Source organism: Mus pahari, chromosome 21, assembly GCF_900095145.1.
Source record: "Mus pahari chromosome 21, PAHARI_EIJ_v1.1, whole genome shotgun sequence".
Lineage (NCBI taxonomy): Eukaryota > Metazoa > Chordata > Mammalia > Rodentia > Muridae > Mus > Mus pahari.
Genome location: NC_034610.1, coordinates 438585 through 461926, shown reverse-complemented (window position 1 = coordinate 461926; position 23342 = coordinate 438585). Strand labels below are relative to the sequence as shown.

The following is a 23342-nucleotide window of genomic DNA, read 5'->3' as shown; positions in this document are numbered from 1 at the left end:
ATGATGAAGTCATGAGACATCTGCAGGAAAATCGATAGAGCTCAAAATTATTATATAAAGTGAAATAAACCAGACTCAGAAAGACAAAGACTGAATGTTTTCTCTCATGTACAGATCCTAGATTTTAGTGTGTGTGTGTGTGTCTGCCTGTGTGTGTTTGTGTGTGTGCATATGTCTGTGTGTGTGTTTGTATGTTTGTCTATATGTGTGTCTGTGTGTGTAACTGTATGTATGTCTGTGTGCTTTTGGGTGTACAGGTCTGTGTGTGTGTCTGTGTATATGTGTCTGTGTGTGTACCTGTCTGTATGTGTCTGTGTGTGTATTTCTGTGTGCATCTCTCTGTTCCCCCTGTGTGTTTATGTTTATGTGTCTGTCCTCCCTGTGTGAATGACATGGTGTGTGGGGAGGAACAAACTAGTCAGTTGAAGAGTAGAAGGTGATGGTTCCAGGCAGACAATATGGCCTGATGCAAGAAGAGAAAGGAGGAGAGAGGAGAGCTGGGTATGTTGGATAATGTGAGAAAACAGCATGAGAGTCTCCGTTTATCAGAGATGGGTCTGATGAGGTTTAGGCCTTGGCAATGTACTAGACTCTTACTTTAAATGCAATGGGAGGCCCCCTGTAGGTGGGTGACTTAGCTTATGCTTTTAGGTTGTTTTGCTGTTGAATATAACAGGGTTGTAGAGCAAGAAGATGGAAGCTGTTGCAGAAACATGAGTGATGACACCAGCAATGCAAATTAGAGTCAGGTTCCAGCACTGCTATCTTAACCAGACTTTGGGAGTTGATAATAATATGGGATACAGGGGATGAGGGGACAGATGGGTTTTTCAATTGGAGGATGGCTTACTGTGTGGGAAAGTTTATGTGGAGACAAAGTTTCATGGAGAGAAGAAATCATTCCAAAAGAATCTTGGATCGTGTCTTAGTTATGGCTTTGTTGCTATGAAGAGACACTATGACACATCATGGCAGGACGCATGGCAGCATCCAGGCAGACAGACACAGTGCTGGAGGAGCTGAGAGCTTTATATCTTGATCCACAGGCAGCAGAAGGAGACTGTGAGCCACATTGGGCATAGCTTGAGCATAGGAGACCTCAAAGCCCACCCCCACAGTGACATACTTCCTCCAGCAAGGTCACATCTACTCCAACCAGGCCACACTTCCTAATAGTGACACTTCCTATGGGTCAAGCAATCAAGCACATTGAGTCTATGGGGGCTGTTCCTATTAAACCCAGCAAAGACTGAGAAATCATATGACCAAGACAGCAAGAAAAGTCAGCGCACATAGATTGGGGAAAGATGTGCAGTTGTTACAGCCATTTGGAAAACAGCTTCCAAGAGTCCTGGTGAGTCAGCCCAGAGTGAAGGTGAAGTGGATAGACTCGAGCTCACCCCCCTCTGTCAACAGTCAGATGAACCAGAACACTCAGCTTCTCTCTGTTTCAACCCCCACATTTGTAAATGAAGGCATTCTCATCATGTTAAAAAGTTAGCGTTAAACTGCAAGACTGTAGTTGGACCAATTAAAAATGTCTATGACTCATCCAAACACCCTTTCTTAGGATGTCTAAGCATGTTACTGGGCTCACTAAGAGAGTTGCCTGGGAGACATGAGTTTGCTACCTCTCGCTGGATTAGATTGCAGGGTCAGGACCAATGGCAGCCTTGGTCTCAGTCACCTTGTCTTGCCTCTCTTAGTCCTACAGACTGAGCTGCTGATAAGCAGAGGCAGCAGAACAACAGTTGGGAGGACAGTTGAGCAGTCAGTGGGCTGGGCTGTGAAGGCAGTAAGGTGGGCCAGCATCATGACAGCTATAGAAGAAACAGATGGACAGTTGTTCAGGAGTAGCCAGGGCAGGTAGAAAGAGAAAAGAGGAAGGAGAGAGATGACAAGAGAGACTGGAAGACAAAAGGTTGGAAGGAGCCAGAAAAGACAAACTGTGGGATGTGGTCATCAGAGAAGCTCCAGAGAGCTGTTAAATCTCTAGAACCAGCACTGAGACCCTGTAATAGCTGTAACACTGGCTAAATTTATGGGCTGAGGATTCCCAACTTCCCAGAGTTGCGATACTGGCTGTTGCCAATGGCTGAGAGAATCCCAGTACCTAAGCTTGTCTGGAAGCCGCAACGTCAATAGCAAGAAAGTGATGAGGGAGCCCAGGTCCACAGGAGGACCTTAACTCTCATGGCACCAAGAGGTGCAACACCCAAGGCTGAAGAACTACAACACTAGAGGGCAGCACTTACAGACGCGCCCATATACCTATCGCTGACACAACCGCTGGGAGATGGGGTGGGGACAGGGAGAGAGGCACAGCTGGCAGAGACAAGCATTTGAAAGCTTCTTCTTCTAGTCTGCCCATGGTTTCTATTGGCACACAAAGCAAAATGAGACCACTTCCCCCAACTAGCTGACGGGTAACTCTGCCAATAGAAAATAATCAGAACGTGTAGTCTATGTTTTTTACCCAAGCAACCAAAATTCATTTGGGGATGAGGGCTTGAACTGTAGAAACAAGTGGTAATCTGTGGATGGTTGGGGAAAAGAAATTGTAGCAGGGCAGAGTAATGGGAACAGTCCACCAGCAGTCTGAAAAATACTAACTCATGTGGACCAAAGTGGAAATGAGAAAGAGCTCTGTGCCCCTTTCTCAAAAGTGTCCCATTCTCAAAAGAGTTGAGCAAGCCAGACTGGCGAGGTGACTCAACGGGTTAAAGCACTTGCCACCAAGCCTGACAGACTCCGTTCTCACAGAATTGACTCCTACAAGTAAGTTGTTCTCTAGTTTTGATGTCCACATGTGCACCATGATATGTACACAAGCACGGATGTATGCACACACATACACACTAACACATACACTAAATGTAGTTAATAAAAAAATTAAGTCAAACAAATGTCCCCATCCTTTTTCCATCTTTATTTACCCCTCACTAGTTGGAAGAAAAGGAAGTTAGTTGTTTCTCAGCAGGTACTGAGTTAATCCAACATCTCCTATAGACATCTTGCTTTGGATGTTGTGGGATGAGCAAGAACAAGGGAGTTGGGACAGAGAAAAAAGGAACAGTTGTGCCTGCTCACAGATCCCTCTCAGAGAGGAAAATAAGGATGCCCAGGGAAGAACATTTACTAACTGAACCCAGATTCCTAGTCATGCAACCATTAGTCTCCATGTCTCATTTATAATACATGGTAAATCTTCATTGCAAATGTATTTGTAGGTTTTGAGTAATTTTGTTTGTGCTGAGGATTTTTGTCAATGAAATATTGTGGTTTAAAGGACAATAAAGGGTAATCTTTATCGGTTGCTGGCTTATTGTTCATCCATGTAAGATTTGCTTTGTTGTAAGGAAAACACAACTATTCGTGTTCTCTAAGCCATCCTTAGTGAAAAGGCTGCCTGCCTTCATCACTTTGTTAGGATACTTGACAATAATTCACAGATCTTTGAGGGCAATTCGCAGGCTTCCAAATACTGCCCAGAATAGTGATAAATACCATAGTCTTCAAAAGCAGTATACTGGAGCATTATCCCCTCAGGCAGAGTCTGTGCTACTCGCTGTGGGTTGCTCTCCCTCTTATCCGCTGCCTGCTCAGAATTATTGTATTTTTTTTCTTCTTCCCTCAAGGTAGGGCATGAGCTTCCTTTGTGAACAATGGGCATCAAACTGCCATTTAAAAAAAATTAAATGTGTGGTAAGTACAGTCCTTAATGTTTCTCCAGAGCACTGAGTCACACTATAGAATTATAAAATACTACCAGAAAAGGGCACTCCACATAGCAAAATAGACATTTTATAAAGTTCAATTTGGCAATTCCAAACCACATTTAATTTTCTCTGAAAAATCCCCACATGACAGGAAGATATTGGTCTTTGTGGCTTTCAAGTCTCTTCCAGGGAACTACAAAATGACAATCGTTTGGAATTAGCATTTTTCCCATAGACAGACACTAAATTACTTATATCAATAAAGTCACATACGCAATTTCATTAAAATAAAAAACTAAAATAAGGTTTCCGTATTGCTATGCTGGGATTCAGGCAAATCAGAAATCCACAGCATACTTCAGTATGAATCTCTTGTAGTGCTTCATCTTCACAGATAGGTGGGGCCAGCAATTTCTGTTTTAATTATAATATTTTAGCATATTAAAATCTGTATCTAGATGAAGCAGATACTTCAAAGCTTCAAAACTGATGAAACCGCATAGCTCTCTTTTAAGGGATAATATACTACTAAAACACCCCCTGCTGATTTCACAGGCTTTTGCAGGGAGTTATGCATAATTTTCTGAAATTCAAAGGCTTAAGATCAGATATTTATGATGATAAAAACTAGATCTCAAGAATTATTAAAACCTTGGAAGACTTTCCTAAGATGGATTTTTTTTTATTTCATTCAATAATTATTTAATACAAGGTTAATAAAAAGCACAGAAAAATCAAAAGATGTGAATTTTTGACTCAGCTCCAGTACTTACCAGCAAGGGACAATGACTGGATGCCTTTGTGAAACTTCAATAAAGAATTTAAATGAGAACTGAATGAAGTGGCCCTAGACATAGCTTTGTAAATGGGACACAATGTAACAGACGAAGATCAGTAAAGATGACACGATGAAGTCCCTAGTTAGACCTAGGTATGACTTCTTAGAAATCTAACATGCTGTTTATGATCATTGGAATACTTTGGTTGATATCACTGCTTTTAAAAGTTCATGTGACTACAAACTGGGTCACCTGAACATCCTTCTTGAGATTGACATATGTGTGTGCAGTTTTTGCAACCTTAGTGCCAAATGATTTGACTTCAGTTGTTTCCCAAGCTAATAAAAAAGCAGAAACAGACACACTCGATAAGTTCTCCCTTGTGATAAAGAGACAGATTTTTAGCAGATTTGTTTGAAACCAGAAAACTTATGAGAGAATCCTACTATATGTGATACACTACAGCACGAATGAGTTGAGCTAGAAAGAAACGAATCCAGACAACAGAAAGAGTAGTGATTTTTATGGCATCTTTATTATAAAATCATAAAGCCATGTGCGTTTGTTTGGTGGGTTTGCATATTTTTATTGTGTGATTTTAGTAGTCATATGAAAACTGTAGATCTAAGTCTATACCTAATTTTATATTTCTATACATTTAAATAACACAAAATGAACATGTTAATTAACTTAAAATAATTTCAGTTGATACAGTATTTGAGAAGCATGGCTACTGAACTTGGAACTTGAAGCATTAAGAACTCGGGGTATCTTCTCTAGATGCATTGCCGGTGACCCTGGTGACCCTGGGTAGGTGCAATGATGTACTTGCAGGTATTTCTTCCCTGCTGTACAGGGGTCATAACATTTCCAAAGGAACACAGAAGTAAAAACAAAAAACAAAAAACAAAAAACAACAAAACAAAACCTACCAACCATCCAAACAAACAAAGCCCAATTACCTGAATAGACACCTTCTATTTTTTTATGACACTTTGGGAAATTGCCACCGTATTCTCACTTTCTAAAAGAGATATATCAGTCAGCCCATCGTCTCTGCTGATCTAGCAAAGACTAAAGTGTATATGTGGACTTTTTACTTCTCCACCCGGCCCAGAGTGGTCTGGTTTTCCATTAGCTTTTTTTTTTTTTTTTAAACTACCAGAACCATAAACAATGTGTGATTCACTTATAACCAAATGAAATCAGAACGAAAAAGGTAAAAGTAAAAGTAAAAGAAAAATTAAAAATGTTTTAAGAGTTTTCATTTCTTTCTTGTGTTCTCAGATATCACAGGAAGACAGAACTTATTTGTCTTCTCTTGGTACTTGGATTTTAACCCTCAAATAGCCTTTCTCCATTGGTTTCCCTGCCTGATGAGTAAGCCTTGCGTTTCCACTTTGAAGAGCGGGGAAGCAGCTGAACGGCCCTAAGTCTCACCTTCACCACTATGTCATAATAAAATCTACCCGAATCTGTATGGTAACAATTGGTGAGCGAATAATTCCAAACCACTCAGTTGTGAGACCTGGCACACATTTCTTTAGCTGAGCTTTTTTAAAGAGCAACCCCTTCATGGTTCACTCTGAGAGCAGTGGAGAGACCGCAATGCTTGCAGCATGAATGAGCTTTAGAAAATCTTCAAAGGCTAAAAGAGTGGTCCTGATGCAGACCATCCTGGCATTGCTTAAAAACAGCAGCCACCGCGTGCGTGTGCACTTAGACTACAGCTGGAATCTGTGATCTTCCAGCTTTATGAAATACGTGGCCTAGCAGGGCTTTCTTGACCCTACTTTAAGCGGAAGTTAGCAATATGTGTCCTGTTTTGCAAGACTACACCTGAGAGATTTAAAAGGGAATGTGAAATAGTAACAAGTGGTATCAAAAACACTTCTCGAAGTTTAAAGTGCTTAGCTCAAGAGACAAAATTACAGCATATTTAAAGATCCGGAATGGCTTTCGTTCACCATTCTAAAATTAGGCAGCCCTTGGAATTCTTTCAAACAACTCCGGCCAGAAAATGGATAGGGACTGTTCAAAGGCAAGAAAAGAGAAATTATCTAGAGACACAGTTTAGTTGGTTATGGTTAGCTGTTTTGCTTTACTTGAGTCGGTCTCTTGCTATTGGTTAAAGCTGGGGTGCTGTTAACGGGCTGGCATTCAGCCATTTGCTCAAAAGTCTAAGTCTTACACTCGATTTTCAGCAGGCTTACCTTAAATAAGCCTATAGTTCTCTAAGGAACTAAGTTTTGAAAGAAGTAATGGACGCGAAGAAATAAAAAGTATCTAGCCTACGGGGGTCGGGGACCGGGGACCAGTCTACAAACAGCAAGCAACCAATCCCCATCTTTCCTGCTACTAATCAAAAGTCAAGCCTTTGGAACGTCAAAGGCCTGCGGAGCCTCCCAGAGGCGGGGTTACAAAGACCACGCCTTCTAGCCGCCGCCCCCTCTCCTCTCCCAACCTGGACCGCTTCCGGCCTGACGCGTCCTGAGCTCCCAGTACATACAGACTTCCTGTCAGTCTTCGTCATTTCCGGCAGGTTTCTCCATCCAACCAGGTGGCCTCAGAGGCGGGCAGTCTTCTCCAAGGCCCCGCCCCCTACGCGCCGTGTGCACCTTTCCAGCCGCGGCGCGCGTGGCTATGTACGTCGGTCTCCCATGGCTGCCTCGGGGAAGCTCGGCACTTTCCGCCTTCCCCCGCTGCCCACCATTCGGGAGATCATTAAGTTGTTCGGACTGCGAGCGGTGAAACAGCTTTCCCAGAATTTCCTCCTGGACTTGAGGCTGACAGGTGGCTGAGTCGTCAGTTCGCCCGGGTCTCCGTGGTGGGCGCGGGCCGGGTGATGGAGCGGGTTGGGGCGGGCGGCTGTCAGTCAAGCGCTGCTCCTCAGGTCCTGCTCGCGGGCTAGGGCGACGACTGGTGGACCGCTTTGCGGGCGCTTTATGATGAGCGGGATTTGAACTAGTGCAGTTTGCCCCTTCACCCTATTCCCAACCTGCCTCTCCTTAGCCCGGCTCAGTAAAGTGCGTCTGTAATCTCAGCACTCGGGGAGCAGAGGCAGGCGGATTGCCTCCAGTTAGAAACAGAGGGACTCTATTTCAAACACACACACCCTCCCCAAAGTTAATTTTGATTACATGGACCACAAAGCATAAGTTACTTTTATTTTTTGTTTTTGGAGCCTTTATTCTACCCGTAGCAGTATTAATTTGGGTAAAACAGTTAACTCCACTTAAGTTTTCTCATCTTTTATTTGATACAAAGGCCTACAAGGACCTTAGGATACCTACTTCTAGATTCTTTAGTTCTAGCATCTTCTCCCAGTCATTAGCACATACTAAATATAAAGTACCATTCTCTGCTGAAATGCAGTCTCCTATGTCTAAGGCTGGCCTTGAACTCACTATACGGCAGGGGTTATTGAGTGTCTGGCCCTCCTGCCTTCTCCCTAGAACGGAAATTAAAAGCATATGCCGCCATGCTCAGTTACTGATTGCTGACTGTGGAACCCAGGGCTTCACACATGTTAGACAAGCACTCTTATCAGTTGAATTACATCACCAGCCATTCAATTTGTTATCTATGTTCTCTTGTGTGTCCCTGGAGTAAGTTCCAGATTCTTAAGTTCTCTATTCAGTCTTTTTGTGTGTAGGGGAACCAGAGTGAAAGCAAATAAAGGTGTTTGTCCTAGAGAACTCAGGTGAAGCAGGGATGAAACCCAAACTTAGGGCGTTAACAGCTAGTCTTTGATGTCTGGCTGCACTTTAGCTTTCCTGAGAAGCTTAAGAATGAAACCACTGTCCCACCTGTTGCTACATTCCATTTTTAAACTGAGAATATTAAGTTCTGAATTCCCTTGCCTAATAATGACTGATGCCCTCTGAGAGACCAGTTGGTAACCGGTAACCAAACAATGATTTGGTTTTAGAATCCCCACCTTGGTTCGAGGTTCTCTCCAGCCATTTGCTTTTCTTTATGACATTGTACAAATTAAACAGTAGACAAGGACAGTGTGCAGCTCAGATAAATTAAGAGTGGTAGCTGCAGGAATTAGGTTAGGGCATGTATGTACCAAGACTCATAGCTGGCTAGGGCGGCTGATTTTCTCACTGTAGCTGTACAATACAATACTGTTTGGGAATAGATAAGCAACATTTTGCCTTTAAGTTTACCTAGATCGATAATAACCATCAACTGGGACTGTACAGTGACAAGAAGTCCTAATATGTATTCAGTAACAAAATTTCCACCATCCAAGGAGGTGTGAGTTTTAATATCTTGCAGTTAATAAAGCCAGTCCATTGTGTTTTTTCCAGAGCGATGGTTAGTTACAGTGGCTACTTTTATGTGTGTCTGATTTCTTAGGTTCTGCCAACTTAAACTAACTGAACAATTAGTAATTCCATCTTAACATGAGCATTTGCAAAGCTTAAAATTTCTGGTAGTGAATCCAAACTTGTTTTTCTGTAAATGATGAAGAATTCAAATTTCAGTGTCTAGTGATGTGGGAATTTATCATGGTTGCCATTCTGACCTCCAAATAACCATAGGTGAAATGGGGACTTACTGCGTTCTCTTTGAGCCATGCCTGTGAGAATGGCAGAGTACAGGTGCAGGAGTCCGAGCTCGACCTGCAAGGGCTGCATGGTCAGCCAGCAGGGCTTGGGCTGGTTGGTGAGATAGTTAAGGAAATTGTTGGGATAATCCTCTTCAGTTAAGTAACTGGTGCAGTACAGTGGTGTACAATATTGATAACTATTATGTATTAGTTTCAAGTGAGAGCTAAAAATCAATAGTGGCCATTGAGAATTCTTATGAAGTTTACTGTGATGATAAAGGTAACTAAAACTTCTTTTTTGTTTTTTTTTTAAACTTAGACAAAATTGTAAGGAAAGCTGGCAGTCTAGCAGATGTTTATGTTTATGAAGTGGGTCCCGGGCCTGGGGGAATCACAAGATCCATCCTCAATGCCAACGTTGCTGAGCTTCTGGTGGTTGAAAAGGACACGCGATTTATTCCAGGTTTACAGGTGAGATGCTTAAAACGTGTCATTTTTTTCAACAGGCATAAACCAGGTGAAGTCTTGGGCCATGATTCTAAAGTCCCCATGTTGACTGGGCAGACAGTCCATCAAACTGCAGCTCTCCAGGTCCTAGCTCAGGGCTTAGGGTTGTAGAGTCTACAGAAGTCCAGAAAGCTGCTTGGCGTACAGGAGTCCCCACAAGGGCTGTTGCTTACAGTTTGAGCAAAAACACTTTCCACATGGATGCTAAATAAACTAACCATCTCTAAACCATGCATTGTAGGGCTTGGTTCTTTAGAAAGCAATAAAAATACATGTAACTGTCAATAGCAGTAACCAATTGTCACCATAAGAGTGACCAATTGGCATGACTTTGAAGAACTTTCTTTAGGCTTCAAATAGCATTTTCCCACGCAAAACGCTAGAGCCTCATCACGAAGAATTAGTTGGTTGAGTTTAAGCATTTTTTTAATGAGAGAATTTTTCCGTATGAAGAAAGAAGTTGCACCGGGACTGTGTGAGTTTGAGTGCTATTTCTGGGTGCAGTGTTAGACACGCGGGTGCTGTGGACGTTTCCCCTTGACAGAGCACTGGAGTGAGTATCTTCGCGCTGCCTGTTACTGGCTGGCAGTAGAGAATAGGCTTGTTTTGATGGTTCCAGGGACAATGTAAAACAAGGACTTGGATATTAAAAAGGCAGGTTTGAGGGTTTGAAATTTTTAAGACATTGCAAACCCTAAGATGGATTATATCAGATATCTTGTACAGAAATTCCTCATAAAACATACTTGATGACTGAGTGGCCTTTGATTCCTGTATAATTCTAAAACTTGAAGAAAGCCCTGAGCTTTCAGCACATATGAGTAGCAATTTATTATGTGACTGTAACAGAAAGGTAAAACTATTCATGTCCTTCCACTTGAAAAAAAGGCAAGTTGTTTTAAAACTAATATACACAAACATTTATTGTGTATGTTAGAATAGGTTGAGAAAATTTGTTTTAAAATCTAGGATTTTTGTGGGCACTTGACTTCTGTAGAAATGTAGTGATTTTTTTTCTCACCTAGCTTCACCTAGTTTTCCTCTGTTAAATAATTGCATAATACTGAATTGTATCTAGTTGCCCGTCAGATTTCATTTCAGATTGCTGACTTAATTTTGGGAATGATACATGACTAATGTTCCTGAACACATACGATATTTAATAGTGTGAGGTGTTTTGTTTAAGAAGCACATCCCAGTTGGCAGAGGAATAAGAATATTGTTGGTTTTGGTGAGATTGTGTGATGACAAAAAGAAGCTGATGGAGACTGTGTCACTCTCCTTGTTTGTTCTTTCAGCTCAGTGGATACAGAGCACACTGACTCTCCTTCAAAAGGGCTTTTTAATTTCCCCATTTACGATAGCCTTCTTTCCCATTAGTCAGAGGGTGAATAAAATCTGTATTAATCTCCATATTAATTTATATAGTCTCCTCTGTTCAGCTATTAAAAGAGCAACCACCACCCTTCCCTTGTCACCCAGCACCATCCCTGGAGTCCCTGTCTCCTGACGCTCTGTCTTGTTATTTCTGCCAGTCACTGTGCACACTGTGTCTATATTGCTCTTTTTTGGTGCCTGTCCTGTCCCTTTGCAATGTAAGTAACACACGACTAAAGACCTGGTCTTTATTTCTCAGCATCTCTACTACAAAGCAGACATTGAACAGTGTCTCATGTGGGAGATAAAATCCTCATTGACTGTTGTGTGTGTATCTTAGCATGCTGACTAAATGTGTCCTTTGATAGTAAAAGTAAATAGTAACATTATCAGGAAGTTATACTGCTTTTTGTCTAAATATCAAAGCTAATCCAAGATAAATCACAGGGAATATACATTTGATTTCTTAGCAATACCACAAGCAGCAAAATGAATTCTTAGTGTCTTCCTTGCAGGAAAGGAACTTGCCTTAAGAAGAAATGATGGGTACTAAATTATCAAATAGACTTCTTTTTCCTGTAAAGAATGTTTCAATGTGTAAAGCTATGCTCTGTTAGATGCCCTAAATTAATCATAAAATTGACTAAAAGCAGAAATAGGTAATCTGTTTTAAGGATTCCATTTTAGTGGTTCCTAAGCTAGTAAAATTACTTTTTAAAGAAAGTGTAATAATTTATAAAGTATCTTCTGGCTGAAAGTATGTCATTTGCAGCTTAATTCAGTTGTTACAGAATAATCATGAGGCTGCTATAGGGGAACACAGTACCTGATGATAGCATGTAGTGTCCCTTTTATGTGTAGGGAGGGTAGGGAAACATGTCCAATGTGTGAAAGCAGCACAGGTATATTTTATGGTAAGGGACATTCATGCTCACCCCAGGATACAGGATTGACTTAGACTGTGTGACTTGTGTGTGCCTGTTGGTGGAAAATCCCATGTATTCTTCCTTGTTTTACTCATAGCATTGCTACTAGTATTTAGTGAGTGCCGGACACTTGGTAAGCATTCAGTGAATCATGGGATTGTTACTAGAATTTAGTGAGGGCCTGACACTTGGTAAGCATTCAGTGAATCCTTTTGGTTTTCCGGACAGGTTTTCTCTGCATTGCCCCAGCTATCTTGGAACTCAGTTTGTAGACCAGGCTGGCCTCAAACTCAGCAATCTGCCTGCCTCTGCCTCCTGAGTGCTGGGATTAGAGGCATGCACCACCATGCCTGGCTTTATTGAATGTTTGTGAACATCATGTTATTGTCCCCATGTCTTGAGCACCTGTGGTGATTAAGAGTTGATCCAGGAGACTGCTAAAACCAACAGATGGCCTTCTGTCAATGTACTGTACCACTCAGGTTGTGTGTTTCCCTGTCAGCGCTTTGTGGTCGTTTCCTTTGCTTGCTTTTTTGTGACTGAGGGGCTTCTCTGTGTCCTGGAGTAAGGAGATTTTATAATGGGTGTCTTAGTCTGGGTTTCTATTCCTGCACAAACATCATGACCAAGAAGCAGTTAGGAAGGAAAGGGTTTATTCAGCTTACACTTCCACATTGCTGTTCATCACTGAAGAAGCCAGGACTGGAACTCAAGCAGGTCAGGGAGCAGGAGCTGATGCAGAGGCCATGGAGGGATGTTCTTTACTGGCTTGCTTCTACTGGCTTGCTCAGCCTGCTCTCTTATAGAACCCAAGACTCCCCCCTTGATCACTAATTGAGAAAATGCCTTACAGCTGGATCTCATGGAGGCACTTCCCCAACTGAAGCTCCTTTCTCTGTGATAACTCCAGCTGTGTCAAGTTGACACAAAAGTAGCCAGTACAATGGGTGTCTCAGGAAACTTGAAACCTCAATAGATTTTCTCCCATTCATGAACTGGAGATAAGGTAAGAAATGTCTCTTCTGACAAGGAGTCTAGATTCTTCTTCAGTTTTTGTTTCATACATTAGTAATTATGATAGGTAATATTTCTGAAGCATTCACCAGTAAGTTCTTTGCTTTCCAGTTTCATTGACATTGAATTGAGGCATAATAAACCAGACTTAGAGGAGATACTCAAGTTACTGATATGTCGTGCCACTGTTCTCACACTGAATGTGGTAACCAGCATCTTTGTGAGAACTTGTTCCCTGCAAGGCATTGTTTCCCTCTCCCTTTGCCTATCCCTGACACCTGATTAGCTTTCCTGTAAGGAAGAGTTTATCCTCTTATTTAGCATTATAGATGACTATAGTAGTTTTGTGTGTACTCTTTGGTTAATGTCGTATGTGTCTCTTTCTCATAATAATTTTTACACATGCCGAGGTGCTTATCAGCACCTTTCTCTGTGTTGCTATAACGCTCCACCATGTGAATATCTCCGTTTTGTAAATATTCACCTTTTGATGGACTTTCTTAACATTTGCATAGCAAGCTATTCGCATATTAGCATGCAACATTTTTGTAAGCACATGCCTTTGTTTTTCTACACTAAAGACCTTTGTTCTGCTTATGGGGTTTTGTCCTCGGTCTCGTTCTCCAGCCCAGGAAGTCTTTTCTGTCCTAGTTTGCTAAGGGATGCTGTTTTCTTTTCTTTCTTTTTTTTCTTTCCTCTTCTTCTTCTTTTTTTTTTTTTTTTTTTCTTTTTCTTTTGAATCAATGAGCATTGGATTTGAAGGGAGGGGGAGGAGAGAAGCTTTTCCTGGGGTTATTGAAATGTTTTTCTTTTTAATGTGTTAATATGGTGAATTGTAATTTTTTAATATTAGCCCAACCATATGTAAAATCTATAGTAATCCACATCTCCTTTCTATGATACAGGCCATTTATGTATACCTATTTATTTTTCTGGTTGACCTGCTTATAGATTAGTTGACTTTATCGATCTCTAAAATACAGCAATTCTTTCATTGAATTTTCTGTTTTCAATGGTGTTGACTTGTGCTCTGGAATCTCATTTTACCCTGGGTTAATTTGTTGTTTTCTCTGTAGCTACTGTAAGGCAGTCACCGAGTTGTTGACTTAAAGCTTTTTTTGCTCTCATAAATTAATGCTATAAATTTCTCCTTTGTCAGAAAACCACAAATTTTGATGTCATGTTTTTTTCTTTAATTCCATTAAAAGTAATTTTTATTCTCTTTTCTGTTTGTTTCACCCACTAGCAACTAGAATAATTAGAATAATAAAGCTAATGTTCATGAAGAGTTGGCCAGTGAATACTTTGTTTTCCTTTAGAGATACTAGAGTTATAGAAAATTTTCAGAAGAAATTCAAAATGCCCATTTAACCTCCGCTTTCCTTTTGATTGATATTTGACTTGTGGGCCATTTAGAAATGTGCCAGGCCGGGCATGGTGACACATGCCTTTAATCTCAGTACTCGGGAGGCAGAGGCAGGAGAATTTCTGAGTTCGAGGCCAGCCTGGTCCACAGAGTGAGTTCCACAATAGCCAGGGCTACACAGAGAAACCCTGTCTCGGAAAAAAAAAGGGGGGGGGGGGGAAAGAAAGAAAAGAAAAGAAATGTTTGCATTTTTCCATATTTTTTTTATTTTGATTTCATTGTAAAAAAAATACACTTGTGTAGCGTACAATGGCAAATTTATTCAAATTTATAGTGTATAACACAGAATTAGTATTTTGTATGAAAAATATACACAAATACCTGAAAATTATTTGTGTGTGTGTATTTACTTATTGGTTTAAGGAAGGAGAGTGGTATCTAATACTGCACTTAGTGTAGGAAGCTCAAGGATTCATCTCAACCAATAGGTTATGTGCTTTCTTCATGGAATTTGGAGACACAAAGGAAATCATTGACTATGTTAGTATGGCATTGGGCTTTTTGGGATGGGTGTGGAGGAAAGTTCCAGGGGTTGCAAAAATCAAATGACTGCTGTGCAAATCTGAGATGTGCCCTTTACTAGCCTTCTGCCTGTTATTGAAGCTGCTCGAGCTTTGCCTTCCCCTTGCCCACCACGAGAGTCATAGTTACCTGAGCCAGTAGATAGATGAATGGATGGACAGTTCCTATAATGTCTCACTTCCTGTCACTTTATAAAGTGTTAAAGTGTTCCCTTACAAAAAGCCATTTTGACATGTGGCAAAAAAGTCTGCTTTTAATTATAAAGATAATGAGATTTTTGTCATCTTTTTATCTGTAGTGCAGTTTTGGAAAGGAAGATTGCCTTTCTATTAGTTTGACTACTTTAAATAAACGTGTAAGTTACCATAGTACATCACAGGACAGAACTCCTCAAGGAAGCAAATCATTTATAGCCAAAGTCATGCCTTAGTCCACGTGAGTCACAAGTGTAGAGATGAGCACAGAAGCAGGTCTGTGGTAGCAGCAGTTACTAGGGGGTAGAAAAGCTTCAGAGACCAAGTGGAAAGTCATCCTGTAATGAGTGGTCGACGTCTCCATAACCCCTGTTCAGTACCTCAGGTCATCAGGGAAACTGCTTCACTTCCGCAAGCTTCTTCCTAGAGGAGTGTGCTTGCCGACACATGATAGTGTGAACACTGTGTAAGGAAAGTTACTTAAATCCCACAGTTCTCCGTCCATTTTGGATATTTTTTTTAACTTTCTATTTCTCATATACCTGTGATTCTTCTCATGTTTGCTTTAGATTTCTACCTAGCCCTTCTGCTAGTATTTATTCCAGCAGTATTGGGGCTCCATTCCATGACAAATTAGGATGAAGTTAGTTAATACTTAGCTCACACAGTGTTGACTGCTCTGAGCCCCTTACTATGCCAAGGTGGCATGAAGCACACCAAATAGCTATCTGATGTGGTTCTTTTTGTTCTCAAGGAAATTTTAATTTCTGCCTAACTTTCAAGAATTGCCTAAGTTCTTTCCTCATCAAATTAAGTTGCCAAAAAGCCAGCTAGGGAGATTATAGTTACAGCCCTGGAGAAACATTATCACGACTTTAAATTCCCAGAGGAAAGAATGCATCTGCATATGCTACCTGGCCTTAAAGATGTGGTTATCTGGTTATTAAAGGTGTGGCCATTATATTGTTCCATGTAACTTTACAAAACCTAGTACAAGAATAAACATTTTCTCTCTTGGGGACTTGGTATAATTATTTCTAACATGGATTAAGAATTATATCTGCCATTATGCACACCGAGAGCTGACAGTTCTTCTGATAGTGTTAGGAGCAGTCATTTTTATATGTATGCTTCTCCTTTTTATGATTTGGCTTTTTACTTTTTTTTAGCCATAGTGAAATCCTTTACTCAAAGCCATTTTAGAAGAATATATTGAAAATTAACATTAAAATAATAGAACAGCTTGAGAGTGGCTGTGCAAATACTCACCTGTTAGCATGCTGGGCTGTGCTCTGAACCCCTCATGTTGTCTCCGGGTTCTAAAGTGTAACACTCAGGGTTGTTCTGGAAGTGTAATAGTGATTCCCCACCACACACACACACACACACACACACACATACACACAGTAGTAGGATCTGATGAGAACAGTTTTCCCTTATCCCTGATTGGGTACAGGGAATCTGTATGTGCTGTTGCAGAATATTGTTTTAGATGTTTAAAAGGTCATTTTTCTATAATCATGATACCAGTTCAATTGGGTTAGCATATCCCCCCCCAACCCCATAATTGCCTTAGGCTTCACTCCAGCTCTTTCCTCCTGCTGGACAAGGGAACAAGGGACAAGGGAAGCTGAGGCTGCACAGTTGTCAAGGAGGAAACTGACCTTCCGCAAGGTAAATTTGGTTTGCTTGACTGAGTGTTAAATCTGAGTGGAAGTCCAAAAGAAATAGAATAGGAATACAGCTTTGTATTGGGGAGGAGAGGGAAGAAGATTGCTATTTTTATCAGCTTTAGTATGCAGTTGTGTGAGAATATGGAAAACATTAACATTTCAAACAGTTATCAGAACACTTCTATTAATACCAAAGAGGCAGGTTTACATTGTTTTGATTTAGTCCCAATTACTAATTACTTAATTACTTTTTATACATTGACATTGTATAATGAAAGATCTTCGTTCTGCCTCTTTGTTTTTTGATATGTTAATTTGTTTTGTTTTAATTATGTGAAGCATAATTACAGAAAAAACTTAGCCCTTTCCATTATTGGTAAGTGTTATCATTAAATTCACTGTGTATACATACAGTTATCAAACAGCCCATAAGAACACTCTCAGTTTAAGTATCTTGAAATTATTGCATTTTCTAAAACAGATTATCTGATTTAAAATAATTCCTGAGTATATTAATGTCAGGCGTATGCAATTATTTTGACAAACCATATCAAATTAACTGATCAAAATTAAAATGTTCACACTTTTCCTAATACAGGCATTTCAGATATGTACTTCAAATTATTATTTTTGTATAATCTTGCCTCACTTTTTACTGAGCTAAATTCCTGTACTCCACAAATTTTGGGGACAAATGTATACAGTAGTTTTCAGCTTCATGAAAAGCTGAATTCTGTCTAGTATTCACATACTCTTTTGCTTAGTAAATGCATGTTAAACACCTGCTCTGCACTGCTGTCACTGTGGACACTCTTAAGGAAGCAAGAAGCAGATCTTCCCCAAAGAAACACAGTTGTCAGAGAGAAAGAAACCTACACGTGTGCGACTGACAGCATACGCAGTGCTGCCAGGAACTATGGGCAAGCCACAGTGAGCAAAGGGAGAAGCAATCGCATTGTCGCCTGGCTCCTTGGGGCTCCGTGCTGCCACAGGATAAACACAGAGGGACATCAGTCCACAAGTTGTGTGCCTTACTTCAGGGTCCACCCTCCAGCTTTTCTGAGGCCTCTTTCAACCTTCCATCAGTTTTTGAAATGGACAAAAGGCAGTGTTAGGGAAATATCTTTATTGACATGAGGGACAAAGAGCAGAGACAGAATTCTCCAGGAACTTGTTGGCCATCCCTCCATAGTCCTAGACTGTCCTTTGGATCTCAGCATGGAAGCAGGGTACTCTGAGCACGGAACTGAGACAGTGGAGAGGGTCACAGTTTCCACGCAGTCTGCATCAACAGTGCTGATGCTCACTGATGGTCAGTCCTGCAATTTAAGCAAGAATAGCAAGAAGAAAGGTTTGTAGTGGATGCAGGATTTCACACCCTGTTCGACTCAGTCTTGGGGCTCATTTGAGCTAAGGCCAGCTTTTAGTATATGATGTTAAGGACTCAAACGAAGGAGAGTACAAAGAGATTTTGTTTAGTTTGGTTTGGTGGAGCTAAGGTAGAACACACAGATTTTCATATGCTGTCAAGTATTCATCCCCAGAGCTAAGTCCCACATCCTTACTCTTGTCTTTTGTGCTAAGAAAAGCTGAAGGAAAAAGGAAACATGATCAAAACCAGAAATAGGCTGAGAGCTAACGGATGCAAAGATATGCAGGATTATTTTTAGGTTGACATGACTGTGATTCAGGAAAGTAAGGATGCTGTGGATAAGGAGGGTCTCAGAATGTCTCATGCCGCCTGACCTGGCAAAGACTTCCTTCCTAGTTTGGGTTTACTCAGAGATTACATTAAAAGTTTGGTTACAAGCAGAATCTTTTGTGTACATTTAATGTTTACAGGCTTAGTTGAATTAGCTCATTTTCATGCACTTTACTCTGAATCCTCAGTATCTCACGGTAAGGTCTCTTAGTGTTATGTTAACTCTTCTAGATAGAAGTCAAAGTTATGGAAAAATCCCATGCAGGAACCCAAGTCATTCTGACTGTCAGAATAAGGACCTCTTAGGAGCTGTGGTGGTATTCTCTACTACCTAACCCCTCACTGTGAAACACTGTGGCTTCATTGGCCAGTGCCATGTCAGTTCATCAGTGCTCACACAGCATTCAACTGTCCCACCCATGAATGCTGGGCAGGGTTAGGATTTTTAGCTTTGCTGCCCTGAAGTTTATGAGCTCATTGTATTGACCTTTTGTAAACTAGATGCTCTCTGATGCAGCACCTGGAAAACTTCGAATTGTTCATGGAGATGTGCTGACATACAAGATAGAAAAGGCTTTTCCAGACAACATTAGAAGACCGTGGGAAGATGGTAAGTGCCTTTGGTTTGGGAGTAGGTGGTTGGAAGGGTCGTTAGTTTGGTTTTTTTTGAGTGTGTGTGTGTGTGTGTACTTGGTCATTCATATCATAGATATTTCTATCAACTATTGCATATCTATTATAAGGTGCTTGTGTTTATATATTTCTATTAAAATTACCTGAACAAAATTAGATGCTATGCATTGTAATTTTTTTTTCTGCTTTTATACTTTCTTCCAAAACATGATTAGTTTTTCTGATATATATTTCTAGGAGAGTCTCACACTGTAACTGAGGGTGGCCCAGAACTCCTCATGTAGCCCAGGCTGATCTTGAACTTGAGAACCCTCCTGTGTTATCCTCACAAGTGCTGGCACTGCAGGTGTACACTACCATTCCTGGTTGAGCTTTCCCTAATTCTAATATCCTTGTCTTATATCTTCAAGTTTTAGTTTATGTGCAATTAAACTTTGTTTTTATGATGCCACACAAACTATTGTTACTATTTTTCAAATGTTGTAAAGCAGGCCACCCATAGACCTTGACAGTGACTCTTGACTATCCAAGGCACTGTTTCTTCAAGGACATTTACTGGTTAGCTGTAGTGTCCAGCTCTTAGGAAATCAGATAATATAGGGCATATGGATTACTAACAGAAACTCAGAGTAAGTGGAAGAGGGATTTTGACAGATCTAGTCACACCTGTGTCTCTGGCCTCCCCAGGGTCAGGCTCCTTCAGAGTAGCTTGTGTTGATAGTCTCTGCCTTCAAACTGACCCTCTGGGCGCAGAGCCGCAGTTCTGTCACTGGCCCAGCCATGTTAGGCTCACAGCCTCCTGTCTGCATCTGTCATGCAATTGGTGTATCACTTCAAGACTCCTGTGCACGGGGTTCGTGATTATCAGAATCCACCTTCTCCTCAGTGGTTGGAACTTTTCTTGCACTGGGTTTGGAGGTTTGGTGTTTGTGGTTTTTTGTTTTACTTCTGTTTAACTCACTCCTTGTTTGTTTGTTTGTTTGAGTCTGAGATTTTCTTTGGGACATCTTCCCATGCAAAGGATTTGCCTAGATTACTCTATCCCTCTAGTTTTATTTCTCACCTAAATATTTCAGTCATTCATTCAGATCTTAGATTCAGCTTGTATCCCCACCCTGGGCATCTGATGATCTGACAGCCCCACAGGTATTTTAAACTCATCGTGACTAAAGAAAATTACTTTTTTCTTCAAAACACCTAATTTTGCCAACTTTCATAGAACTTTTTCCTCAATAAATACAAAGCTAATTGTGTGTCTGGGGTGCTTTTAAAGAGAACTGAAAAATAACAAGTTGTATCTTTTTTTATGCCTTCCTTTGATTCTTATAATATTCAGTTAAATTTATGTTTAATTAAGATCATACTCAGAATATACTCATGTCCTCATTGCAAATTGTCTTCTCCCCATTCCCACCAAACAGATCCTCCAAATGTACATATTATTGGAAATCTGCCTTTTAGTGTTTCAACTCCACTGATTATCAAGTGGCTTGAAAATATTTCTCTTAAAGATGGCCCTTTCATTTATGGCAGAACTAAGATGACGTTAACGTTTCAAAAGGAAGTAGCTGAGGTAAGTCTCTTCTTCTGGACATTTCATGGTATGACCAGATCCCCACAAAGTACTGCTTTATACTTATCACTGTGTTTTCTATGGTAAGGCTTTTCCATTACAAGCAGAAAAACCAACAAAAGCCATCCAAAAGTTAAGACATGTAATGAAGGTAAACAGACTACTAGATGCTCCCAGTAGAGACTGTGAATTATATTGTCAGCCAGTATTCACACATGCACCCCACCTACCTCAGTGGTGCCTGCTCATGGCCTGAGTGTTCTAAGTTTACAAAGTGAATCTCCACGGTGAACTTGGGCAGCTTGCAAGACATGACAGCAAGAGTAAACTTAAGGAAAGGATCTGCCTCCTACAGCCTCACCTCACTCTGGTTGCATCTCCTCTCTGCTCCCCAATACCAAGATAATAAGGACTGGGTTTTTGATATTCCCTTCTGTGGTCCTCTCATATAGATCTGTGTCTGTGCATGTCATATGCTTTAGGTTTGTCCACTTAAGCTTTCTTTAAAAGCAATCATATGATATGTGTGTGTTTATTGTAAACAACTTAGGATTCACACTTGCTCATTGCTCTATTTTATTGCTTTATGTCCTGCCCACCCTTTCTGTAATCTGTCCAGTCTCATGCCTGAGGACCCAAGATTCATTTCAGTTCTGTAGTGTCGTGAACAAAACTGTCATGAAAGTTCTCAGGCACAAGGGCAAGCTTTGGGTAAGACAGGTTCTCAGAAGCGGAGACACAGCTTCACCCTTGTCAGGTCGTTCTGAACGGTTCTGTAGTCATCAGGCCTTTGTAGTCCTCCCCGCAGTGTGTGCATGAGAAGCGGAGACACAGCTTCATCCTTGTCAGGTCGTTCTGAACGGTTCTGCAGTCATCAGGCCTTTGTAGTCCTCCCTGCAGTGTGTGCATGAGTTCATTTTGCTCCATAGTTTTACCAGTTTCAGGTAGTACTAGACTTATACATTTTTATTAATCTAGGAATAATGGTGTTGTCTTAGTTAGGGTTTTAGTGCTGTGAACAGACACCATGACCAAGGCAGCTCTTAGAAGGACAACATTTAATTGGGGCTGGCTTACCGGTTCAGAGATTCAGACCACTATCATCGATGCAGGAGCATGGCTGCATCCAGGCAGGAATGGTGCAGGAGGAGCTGAGAGTTCTACATCTTTATCTGAAGGCTGCTAAGAGAAGACCGGCTTCCAGGCAACTAGGACGAGGTTCTTAAAGCCCACACCCACAGGGGGCACAACTACTCTAACAAAGCCACACCTCCAAACAGTGCCACTCCATGGGCTAGGCATACTCAAACCACCACAGGTGTGTTGTACACATTTTTATCTTTGCAGAATTTTTAAAAAATTGAGCACCATTGTATCTTTGGGTCACTTGGGTATTTTACATTGAATTGCGTGTCCTTGCTGATCATTCCGTTGGATCATCTTCTGTTTGCTGGTGTGCAGTTATTACATATTCTCTGTACTAATCCCTTATTATTGCACTGTACTGCAGGTTTCCTTTCTCTGCGCTTAGATTATCATCATCGTTTTACAGTGTCTTTTGGGAATCTGACATTTCCTTTCTTTTACTTTTTTACTAATGTATATGAATTATACAGAATGACAGGCTTTGTTCCAACACATTCACACATACCTAGACAATGCACTTTGATTCTGTTCACACACAGACGCCCCATTACTCTCTCATCATTCTCCACCCTCCCTCTAATCTCCTTTCTTAAAGATCAGACAGTCTCCATTTTTAATTTATGGCTGTTTCATATCTTACTGGAGAAATCACTTTATGTTTAGAGATCATAAAGGTTTCTTTCTGTTCACTTTTCTATCCATAATTCACTTGGGATTGATTTTTGTGTACAGTAAAAGTAAATTGTATTTTATTCTTGTTAGCATATAAAGCTCAGCCCATCTATCATCATCCGCTCTTCACTGGGCTCTTGTCAGTAGCACTCTGCAAAAGCCCAGAGAAGCATTGCTGTGATTAGAGACACCAGAAAAATGGTGAGGTGTCCCAGCCGAGAGGGAAGTCGTCAGGAAGAACCCCAGGTCAGATAGGTCGGTTAAGACAGGAATTTGACCAAGTACCTGTCATGCTTACATGTATTGAGGAAATAGTTACACAAGCTTGGGAAAATCCAAGACTGAATTACTGATAAATGAATAAAATGTCAAGTACAGGTGGGGGTGAAGCAGCAAAAGGTAATACTGGGAAGGTGGAGGGTACAGCTGAGTGGCTAGGGTGCTATCTCTGATTATACCACAGTGCTCGATTGTTCTCTTCTGCTGATGGATTATTGGTTGTTCTTGAACAACACAATAGACATCCAAAGCATTGAGTTCTCCTGATTCTTTGAGGGAAGAGTGGGGAGCAGAGGCGTAAGCAGTGGAGTCATGTTTTCAGTGACTCAGCTGCAGCTGTGGCTTTAATGATAGTGTTGTTTTGACTTCACCGTAGGTAATTATTTTTCAACAAAAGTTTAGTTAAATTTTTGCATGAATATAGAGTTTATATCAAGTTTATAATTCATGGAATGTGTAGTGGCTATTCCTGGTTGTCAGCTTGACTATATTTGAAATGAACTACAATCCAGAATTGGAAGGCTCACCAGTGAACCTAATCTGAAGACTGGGAGATAGAAGTTTCTGATCTGGATCTTGGTATGGAGATCTTGAGACACAGTGGTGATTGAATCCAGAAGATTAAGACAGGGAGATCTC

General features: G+C 40.8%; 1 protein-coding gene and 1 long non-coding RNA gene across 2 annotated transcripts in view; one reads left to right on the top strand and one right to left on the bottom strand.

Annotated features, from left to right (window-relative positions):
- Positions 1 to 5014: 5014 nt before the first annotated feature.
- LOC110338555 lies at positions 5015 to 7044 on the bottom strand. The gene is made up of 3 exons (XR_002381303.1): positions 6963 to 7044; positions 6172 to 6337; positions 5015 to 5343 (listed from the first exon to the last, which is right to left on the bottom strand). It is a non-coding gene; the product is annotated as an uncharacterized LOC110338555 (long non-coding RNA).
- Positions 7045 to 7120: 76 nt separating this feature from the next.
- The window catches only part of Tfb1m (transcription factor B1, mitochondrial), a 46744-nt gene continuing 30522 nt past the window's right edge, over positions 7121 to 23342 (top strand). Inside the window, exons 1-4 of the mRNA XM_021221484.2 lie at positions 7121 to 7291; positions 9379 to 9530; positions 18902 to 19010; positions 20455 to 20606. Of these exons, the coding sequence (XP_021077143.1) occupies positions 7159 to 7291; positions 9379 to 9530; positions 18902 to 19010; positions 20455 to 20606 (546 nt within the window). The 5' untranslated portion in view covers positions 7121 to 7158. The remainder of the gene's footprint in view (positions 7292 to 9378; positions 9531 to 18901; positions 19011 to 20454; positions 20607 to 23342) is intronic.